We start from the raw sequence: 10,100 nt of genomic DNA on the forward strand, positions 1-10,100 counted from the left end.
TAAGATAGTGTCGTTTTACTTGTCATAAATCTCAAAATTAGGCCAGTGTTATGTTGAGCCCACTTCGATAGGTTAATGGGCCATGTTGTTGATCCGCCTTGGGGTATGCATGTATTGGAAATCTTAGAGTATCTTCATCTAAATTCGACCTCACTCACTCTTCACCTTCAAATAGGACCTAAACAAATGTTTTCAATATCCCTCTGATAATATCATGACAAAACAAATCCAAAATAATCAACATCTGTAGGGGTGAAATGATTCATTATAGGCACATACCCGTACAGCACCATGTTTTGACACACCAAATACTCCTTTCTACCCATTTCACCAAAGCCAAAACGCACCCAGAATATGAACAAACTTTATATAAAGAATTACAGAATCAGCTCAACCCTTCCCTAGAAGATTTCACACAAATATACAAAGCATACACATCAGAAAAAAATTGAAACCATCAAAATTAACAACCCGGACCAAACATTACATCCATACCGGAAGCAGCTCATTATTGGGTGGTATCAATTGGAGTACCAGTCCTTGCCTGTGATATCCTGTTCGCGTAAATTGTCACCAACCGTAGTTGTGTGCTGTTAAGCCCCTCCAGATATGGCAAAAATGCTTTCCCCAGCATGATATAGATGTCGACTAAACAGAAAACAACAGTCTGCAATACAAAGGAAGATGTAAATACTCTCTCCAATGACATTCTTTCCGGAAGCAAAAAATTGATTTCATGGTTAAAGTAGATTTTCAAGGTTCTTGGAATTTGAGTTTTATCATTTTGCTTTAGCAAGCAAACACAGAATAATCGTTTTGCTACCTTGCGGACATCTGCACTCTGGTTCCCAAATGCATCAAAAAGAGCAGGCAAAAATGAGGGAAGTTGTGCCATCAGTTCCTCTTGGGAGAGCCTTCCAACAAGCTACGTATAGAAAAGTAACATGAGAGTGCACAACACTTGAAATGCGATAAAATATCTTAGGTTCCATAATCTCTTGAACACCATATGTTTTTGTAACAGTAAAAGATTATAACTAAAAGTATTAAATTGTTTTGTATAATATTGATAAATAGCTAAAACCGGATGGAGTATAAGATAACATTGTTCTGTATTGCAGAAGTATAATGAAGATAAAACAAAAGACATAGAAGGTAAAATAATGATGAAGGCAAGAATTAACAAAAACAGCCTGCTCCTGTTAACGCTCGAAATGCTGACCACTCAAATAATACACCAAAAAAACCTTTAGTGAAATTTGCAAATATGATGAAGGTATAGTGCACAAAAGCTGACATTTCTGACATGCAGCAAATGTTCCTAATTCATGAAGCCATAGCCAAAAACTTTCTACTCCAGCAGAGCTTTAAGATTTGTGAAAATAGTGGCAAAACCCAGTATTATGTTACCATGCGTCCAAGAGCACCAAAATTATATGACGAAAGAAACAAATTGACAAATCAGGAGTAACAAAGAAAAAATCTAAAACCATATTGCATTTTTTTTCAGAATAAAAATTAGGAATAAGCATTCTATCATCTCATAGGCTATATACATTCTTCAGAGAGTTTACCTTGGTCAAACAGTTTATGCACGTAACAAGAGTTCTCTCATCCTCAGTAACAAGCAGAGGAACAATAACCTGTCATATCAAGGCAAGAATAAAATTCAAGATTAAAGTCAATAATGAAAATTTGAAGAATCCAAATACAACAGGTGTCTAGAACTGGAAATGAATAACAAATAGTACTTACACTAAGACACCGGAATGGATCGTATTGAGACAATACTATATTTAAGCAATGCTCTGACTCATTGGCCACCTGAATCCAAGAGTAGACACCATAAGATGGAGAGGAAACCAGTGAGGAGAAGCACAGTTCAGCAGATATGGTTTTAGGAAAGAAAGTTTACTTTTGGAATGCTGTCCTTGGTCACATGAAGCAGCTTTTCAATTACAATCTCAACAGAATCCTCCATCGAGTCCTTCTGTAAGAGAGAAAAGATCATGAGGATGGAAGAAAGAGGGAAATTCGGTTTACATCATTCAAACTGTAGGCATACAGACAATATACCTGATTCTTCAACATTTCAACAATCAGTGTGAGCGCCAGCTCCCGAATTGATGAATCAGGATCATCCAGCACTTCTAGTACAGCCGTCAATATCTGGTTGAAGTACTGAAATATGCCAATAATTACCAAGTTACTAAAATGTGGTTTTCAGACTCATGCAATAAGTTTTAAACTTGTTTCGGACGTCCCTCCCTCACCCAAAAAGTGGACCAAAACTCCTATTTGGAGTTGCAGCGGCCCAAAGAACCTAAAATCTGATAATAGACAGAGCCAGGAGAAAAATGACAAACGTGATATCAGTCGTACCTTGCCCCAAACAGAGTGATCATTAGATATAGAAACTTCAACCAACTGCTGAAGTGCACTGCGCTTGTTTGCTGTAGGACTTTCATCATTCCCGTTACAAATCTACCCAACAAGTAGGGAGAAAAGCAAGAGAGAAAATCAGAAAAGAAATATTCAGAAGACTCCCAGCACTGCAATTGAGGTGCTTTGTACTATAATTCAGAATGACATCAAAGTCATGCTGATGATAAAATGACGGTCAGGAGCATAGACTGTCGAACAATAGCAGCATGTGAAGAAAGAAAGGAGGTAAAAACTCACCAAATGAAGAATCTGGGGAATGCTTGGTCCTGTTTCTATTGCAGTATTCATTTTCAAAGCAGGAAGTTTAGTATAATTTAGTGTCAGTTCAGATGAAGGCTCGTTGTCAACCCCAAAGTCAGCAGACTTTTGAAGATGATCAGACCCACGGAGTCCATTAATGTCCAAACGTGGCGTCGAAGAAACCTCTGTGTTTGCACGGGTGTCTATTGCCCACGATCCAATATTATCACTGGAGGTGTTAGGTGCATATTTCAAGCTTTTGTAATTCGAAGTAGAAACATCAGTGTTTGAGTTAGTCTCCACCACATGATGCAAACTCTCGTGAGTATCCTCCGATTTTAGGTTACCAACAGAACTTGTGGTAAAAGACACATCTTGAAGAGAGCTCCACTTCCTACCACCATCACTATCAACAGAACCAGAAGAATACCTTCCAAACAGCTGGCCCTTCTTTGATACTCCAATATACCCATCTTCCGAGGATGTTCCAACCACATCAGATGGATCATATGACTTACCACGTCTTTCTTTCTTGCTTTGGAGAAAGTTCATCAAGTCTACTTCTATGCGAGGAGTATACTGCTTGAGGGCTCGCCTCAAGGAGTTTTGTTCTTCAACGGATAAGCTAAGAATAAAATTCAATACTGCAATGGAGTCAAAATGCGTATAGACAGATATTATGCATGTTATAGCTGCTTCTTTCAGTTTTGTATTTTTATCATGGACAAGTGGTGCCAATTTTGCAAGCCACAGCTTAAGGATGCCACTGTTGGCAGAACCTTCAGAATTTGATGCATGCTTGTTAAATGAACCTATAGCAAACTCAATAACAGCCAATTTTGCTTTGGGAGAACGCTGCTCATCCAATGAACGTAGCAAAGCAGGTAGAAGAGAGTCAGTCCCATATGTTTTACCAACAATGTCCAATGTAGTCGAGCAAGGTTGCCTAACTAATTCCTTTGGATCTATCAAACGAGAAAAAACGTGGGGCAGAATCCTCTCCATGTAACTTTCGAATGGCTTTCTGCAAGCTGGAATAAGATCTGCAAGAGTTGAAAGTGCAGCCTGTGCGACTTTGTGATGGGGATCATCCAAATGCTGGAAAAACAGCTTCATGACTTTTTCAAAACTCTGCATAATTTCTTGAATGCCTCTTGGGCCTTGTTGTAGCAGAGAACGAATATAATTAAATGCAGCAACCCGTGCATTCCAATCTGAACTAGAACTGAGCCCCTCACTTAGAGCATCGGTAAGAGAAGCTGGACTGTCTGAATAACTTGATACATCTCCCAGTGAGAGCTGACTGTCATCAAAACTCCTCCTCCTACCAGCAGACATCCGCCCAGCTGGATTCTTCCTTAGAAGAGGACGTTGAAAATTCGGTATATAGTTATTCTGTGAATCCCTATAATTAGCATCTCTGTATGGTGTGTCTAAGAATTGCCTATCACCGTGGGAGTTCATATGTCGCCTTGACTCCCTTAAATCAGCATTTTCTTCAATAAATCCTCTATCATGTACCTTTTCAGAAGCTCTCTTGGCCGAGTAAGAAGAATGTGTTGACAGAAGTTCACTTCCCACACTATTATGATATGATAATTTACCAGCCTCTTTAGAAGCCTGAATTTGTGTGATGATATCAGACAACATCAAGCCTCCATTGCGATTGTTGGCTTTAGAAATACCAGCTGCTGAATCTACTAAAGAACTTGCAAGACTATTTGAAGCTGGAACAGCAAGGGGAAATGGTGGATCACGAGATGATGGCGTGTCAACTCCTGCACTAGGGAAAAAAATTAAATAGCTAGCCATCCATATAAAATTCAAGATAATTAGCATCAGCCATTCACAAGCGATTCAAGATGCTATGCATCAGACATTTTATTGATAATGACAGGCAACAGAATTATGAAATTCAGTCAGAGCCAATGAAATGGGTTTTGGATAGCAGAATATAATTACAAGTTACGAGGGACGAAGTAGTAGTAAAGCATATACAAGTAAATACCTAGGTCCAAACTGGAGGATCTGCTCTTCTCAGATATATCCAAACCCCTCAGCATACTTTCTATGGCAGTGACCTTCTGTTTGCTTGAGTGCAACACACTCTCCAGACTACGTTCTGCAGGCTTACCTGCAGTCTTTGCTTGTGACAGTAGTAATCCAGAAGTAAGAGATGTCCCTGAAGTTAAACTAGCACTTCTGTCCATTGCAACAATAGCAGACGTCCCATAACCAGGTATATTTGAAGCTGCTGAGGTCTGAGAGGTGAATGACATGTTTGAACTTCTTTCACGAATGGAAGGAGAAGCATGCCTTCTATGCATTCCTCCATCTTCATCATTTATTACCTGGACAAACATTACCTTTTAGCTCATGCACTGAAAGTATGGGAAGGGTTCAGAGTGAAAGCTTATAAATGCATGTACCCTTTGAACTACAGGATCAAAAGACGAGAATAAGCGTCGAGCGCGATCAGGCCAGGTCTTCGAGAACATTCTATAACAAGTCCTTGCAGTGGATCGAACCTGTTGAACTTAATGTGTCAAGTTATGGATATAAGAAAGGACTCTGTGCAGTTACTGGAAAACATTGATACGAGTTCACGACCAAATACCGATACAACTTATGATAATTGACTGCAGAACAGTTGAGTAAGCTCCATCCATACAAAACAAAGAGCAATATCAAGGACAGGATACATATACCTCACTCATTGCATCCGCCACACAACATCTAATAAGGTCCTCATAGAGGTCAGCTGAGCGTTGTATTTCTGGCGCATCAGCCCAGTATTCCAGAATTAGAAGTGCATATTCGCAACACCTAATTTACAAAATAGAATCATTACTACAAAAGCACAAGGAACAGTAGGCCAAGGAACTCGGAGGAAGCAGAATCATACCTTGCTCGGAGCACAGCATTGCGGTCGTTTTTCGCACAGTCAACAATTCTAGGAAGCGCTCGGGAAACTTTACAATTGCGTAACATCTGAAAATCACAAATTCTGTCACAAATCAAAAAGCATATATGAAATGAAGAAAAGAAAAAGCTGAAGAAACTATCGTATTACCGTCTTTATGCAGTTATCCGCAGATTCTGCAATTACAAGCACTGTTATCACAACAAGCTTGAAAAGGACCTAAATTACAGGGCAGAAAGTGAGATCGAGAAGAATTAAATCGTTTTCATGTAAAAGAAAGAATGGTTCTCACCGGAATAAACATCTCAGCACATGCCTCAAAATCCCCCAAGAGATCTTTCGATAAGAAGCTTAACAAATGGCAAGCCTAACAAATTGACCAGGAAAGAAGCAACACAAAATAGAAAACTTCAGCATATTTCAAAATTTTGGTAACATTCTTATACGGAGAGGTAAGTAGTTTTAGGATAAAGAAAAATAGCTCTCAGCACACAATAAAAGCATGTATATTTTCATTCGCCTTGTCAATTACATTATAAAGCCAACACACATCTTGAGACCTTCCATAAAGATAAACCTCGAAGAAGCATATAGTGGAATAAATTTAAGCAGAGTTGAAATTTATATGAATAAAGCTAATAATTAAAATTTTAATATTGCAAATAACAACTCAATGCTAGCCTCATCTGTGTAATTTAAATGAGCCAACACTTGGACAGGGATAGTTATGCAATCACTTAGCGTAACACCTGCTTCACAATGCTAGATCGCCGATCAGAGAGTTGTGTGCTCAATGGACCAATCAGTTGCTTAAGAAGTCCACGGAAACAGGGGTAGTCAGTTGCACCTGAATGATAGAACTGAAAGTATCAAGTATTTCCTTCCCAGTCACAGAATTGATTAGTAAATAGAGGGCAAAACTTAATGCAGGAAGTATGCACTTCGATTAGGCAACATGAACCATAAAATTCTCTTTCCAGTAAGTTATCAGGTTGACCTTTTCAAACATGTAGTTTGGACAAGAAAGTCCTACACGAAAGATATTGGCACGCAACATGACATTCGAAAGAAGAAAGGACAACCAGGCCTTAAATTGTGTAATTAGTGTTCAACAAACCTCCAAGAACAAGGGCTTCAACTCTCTGCATGGCTGCAATACGGACAGACCAATCTTTATCAGGCACAAGGGTGGAGGCAATCTTCTCAAACTCCCTTATAAGCTCTTTTTCTGAATACACTTTGATTGGTTCAACAGGCTTTTCTGTAATATCACCATCTGCTGCTCAGAGTCAAAGTACAAAAGAAGTTAAACAATGAAGGTTTGTGAACACTCAACACTGTAACTTCACAATGTGTTGAACCATAGCAAGCGAATGCCAATAGTTCCACCTTTGTGTGCTTGAATAGTGAACTACATGTATAATAATTTTGCTGTAAAAAATAATCCTCAAACATTTTAACATGTATAGCCAATTTACTGTACAAAAGAACTATATGATTCTATGAGTTAGTGATGTCAAGCAGCAACCAGACCAAACATTATATTCTTGAAAAGGAATAGCTTGAGTTGATTCTAACATGTAATACATAATAAACAATAACCATGCCATAAGAATGTGTACTGACCTCCAAAGAGAGAAACCTCACGCGTTGAGCTTTTTGCTTTGGGGCTACTTTTCTTTGGATTATGCATTGTGGGCTTGGTCTCACTAGATGAGTAATTGCTCACAATAGCATCTGAAGAGTGAACCTTTGGCTCAATTTTTTCTAATCTGGCATTAATATCTTTTAACTGCAGACATTATCACAACAAAGAATACTTGAGAATTATTTCAACCTTATGTCCGCAAAAATAGAGGGTCAGTTTAAGTGGGTTAAAGTTCAAAACTCATTATGCTATTTTCGGGATCAATGCTTAAACAGCACAACAAGCAACATAACTGAGAGTTTCTTAATTACCATTGATGTAGGTAGATGATGTCGGTGCAGTTCCTCGAGGAACTGAGGCCCAGCCTGAGTATACATCTCCTGGGGAAAAAGAGAGGACGAAAACAAAGATCGTCAAACAAGAAGAAAATAAAGCAATTCTTGACTAGTGAGTACAATGAGCATATGCATCCCTCCATAGAACAGAGAGCTACTAGCAGCACTGGTAATCGCATTAAGGTTAGACATAACAATTGGTGCTGGTGTTGGCAGAAAACAATTTATCACCGATATTCCTAACCTCTATACACGAAGAAGCTGCATCCCTCACACCAGGATTTGGATCATTCGACATCTGCAAAATCTGATATCCAAGACAATACATGAGACCATCAATTCTTTTTAGCTATCCTCTGTGAAAACCAACTCTTGTTTCCCTCTAAACTTAACCTAAAATGTGAACTTGCAGCAATGGAAAATAAAGAAAATCAACATACGGGTGGAAGAATGGCACGTTGAAGAGGTAGTTCTGTAGATGCAAATAAACCTATAGCTGACGTGACTGTACGAGCAAACTCTTCTCGAACTCTCCAGCTTTTGTGTGTCCAAGCATAAGATCCTGCTCTTTCAACAATGATTGTTGGTGAAGAAACCTGCAGCAGAGACAACATTCTCAGTTCTGAGCATGAATCATTAACGAATTTATCTTAACATCCAATACCACATTAAAGATCCCAACTCCAATAGCTGATTCAGCTGAATGATGAATACAGTAGATTGCCATTAGAGTGTGGATTGTGGAAGTCTGGAAGAATGCAAAAGGTTGAATTCATAATGCAGCACTCTGGACAGGAAACAGGTAAATGAAAAACACCACTTGAGTTTTCTCTCTCATGAGCTAAATCAACTAGACATTTCAGAGTGGGAGCATAATGTAGGAAAAGTGATAGTGAGAGCCCAAGGACAATATTTTTTCTCAAACAAAAACCCACAGAACATTTACTTTATACGGTCCTAGGAACTCCAGCAAATTATCAAACTTTGCGCATGGGCAAGTAATAGTACTCACACTCTTTCGATTGAGTTGGGGGTTATGCGAGGAATAACAGAAATATGATCAAAGTAGTGTAAGAACTTTGATATGTTGCAAATTTCCAGGGATATTCAAAGTGAGAAAATGTTGTAAATTCTATGTGTGGTTCACTAAATACAGAAGAGTACAAAAAGTACACTTCCCAGGAAATTAGTACACCTTTGATCTCGTCAACCTCTTCCCATTGCTTTACATGAACCTAAGCTAGCCTAAAATGCGTAACTAAGTTATGTGGTGATGTAGAATGTGATACCTACCAGGAATGGTTTGAGTTACAAGTGTAATTGATAAATTGGAGAAATCCAATGAGGCATTGCTTCAAAAATAACAAGCATGTTCTATGAATATGATGCTCTTTCCATGTACCTAGAAGTTTTAATGAACTCCATAAACCTAAATGAAATCTTCACAGCCTATTTAAGTTGAGCTATTCACTTAACAGAGTTGAGGAAAGCTTATCTATACAGAGAGCCAAAATTCCACTTGAAACGTTACCAACTATAGATAAATGACACTCCATCTTCCTGAAGTATATTAGGACACAAAACAATTCAGCTGCAGGAAAGAATCAAACTGAAAATATGATGATCTATTAGCAACTTCTAAAATAACAAAGGCTTCCCCTATTTTTGAACCCTATAGTTCAAAAGAAAATGTATTTATAATTCAACAAGCAAAATAAATTCCACATTCAGTTACAAGGCCGAAATGAGAAAATACAGGACCCGTTCAATTTCCGATTGCTCATTAAAAGTCCTCGCCAAAAGTTCAAGAACATAGGAAACAGTCATCTCAATTGATTTTCATCAGAAAAGCAATCAAAAAAATAAAAAATTTAAATTTAAATCCTCCTGACACCGGGAAAACACATTTGAAGCCGAAAGCACCAGGTAATTTACACCATTCCAATAGCAATGAAAGTTTAAGGACCAAAACGGAATGAGTTCGCAATTACAGTAAATAAGTGTATCAACAATTGTACACCATACCTCCATGAGAGTAAGCAACAGTCTTCTAGCCGCATCCCTAACCGGTTGCTTTGCATCACCCAATCTCTCAACCACCGCGGGGACAAGAGCATTGAAGTGTAGCTTCAAATGCTCGCCGGCGAGCACCGCAGCGGAGGCGAGTGCCTGCAACGCGCCCTGCGACACTCGGAAGTTGTTGTCCTTCAAGAGATCTAAGCAAACGTCGACCAGTGACGTCACCTCCGATGGAGTTAGACTCTTTCTAGAAGCTTCGAGGAGCTGGTGGAGACGCTCGACGCCAGCCATCCGCTCCTTGGTGTCCTTCGCACGCGCCAACTCCAGGGCCTCCTCCATGGCGGCGGCGACGATAGGGGTAATTTGGGGATATTGTAGGCAGTGATCTGGCGCACCGAGGATCGGATCTGCAGAGAGCGGGGAGAGTGAAGAAAGAGGAAGTGTGAAGAGAGAGAGAGAGAGAGAAGGGGTTTTGCTAGATTGACGGAGA

The 10,100-nt window shown here is 39.2% G+C and overlaps 1 protein-coding gene across 2 annotated transcripts; it reads right to left on the bottom strand.

The window, feature by feature from the left end:
* Positions 1–245: 245 nt before the first annotated feature.
* Positions 246–10,100, bottom strand: LOC105165702 (CLIP-associated protein). 2 transcript variants are annotated; one of them, XM_011084800.3, is made up of 21 exons: positions 9,617–10,100; positions 8,032–8,187; positions 7,836–7,898; positions 7,568–7,636; positions 7,235–7,400; positions 6,726–6,884; positions 6,358–6,455; positions 5,901–5,975; positions 5,759–5,827; positions 5,591–5,676; positions 5,394–5,511; positions 5,115–5,213; positions 4,694–5,036; positions 2,683–4,463; positions 2,383–2,484; positions 2,077–2,181; positions 1,916–1,990; positions 1,756–1,824; positions 1,575–1,643; positions 824–925; positions 246–667 (listed from the first exon to the last, which is right to left on the bottom strand). In XM_011084800.3, the coding sequence occupies exons 1-21, from the start codon at positions 9,947–9,949 to the stop codon at positions 509–511; spliced, it is 4,296 nt and encodes a 1,431-aa protein (XP_011083102.1). In that variant the 5' UTR covers positions 9,950–10,100; the 3' UTR covers positions 246–508. The 2 variants fall into 2 exon arrangements, with proteins under 2 accessions (XP_011083102.1, XP_011083101.1); XM_011084799.3 differs by having other exon boundaries at positions 6,726–6,887.

The sequence above is a fragment of the Sesamum indicum genome, linkage group LG6 (genome assembly GCF_026168435.1).
Source record: "Sesamum indicum cultivar Baizhima isolate 11 linkage group LG6, ASM2616843v1, whole genome shotgun sequence".
NCBI lineage: Eukaryota > Viridiplantae > Streptophyta > Magnoliopsida > Lamiales > Pedaliaceae > Sesamum > Sesamum indicum.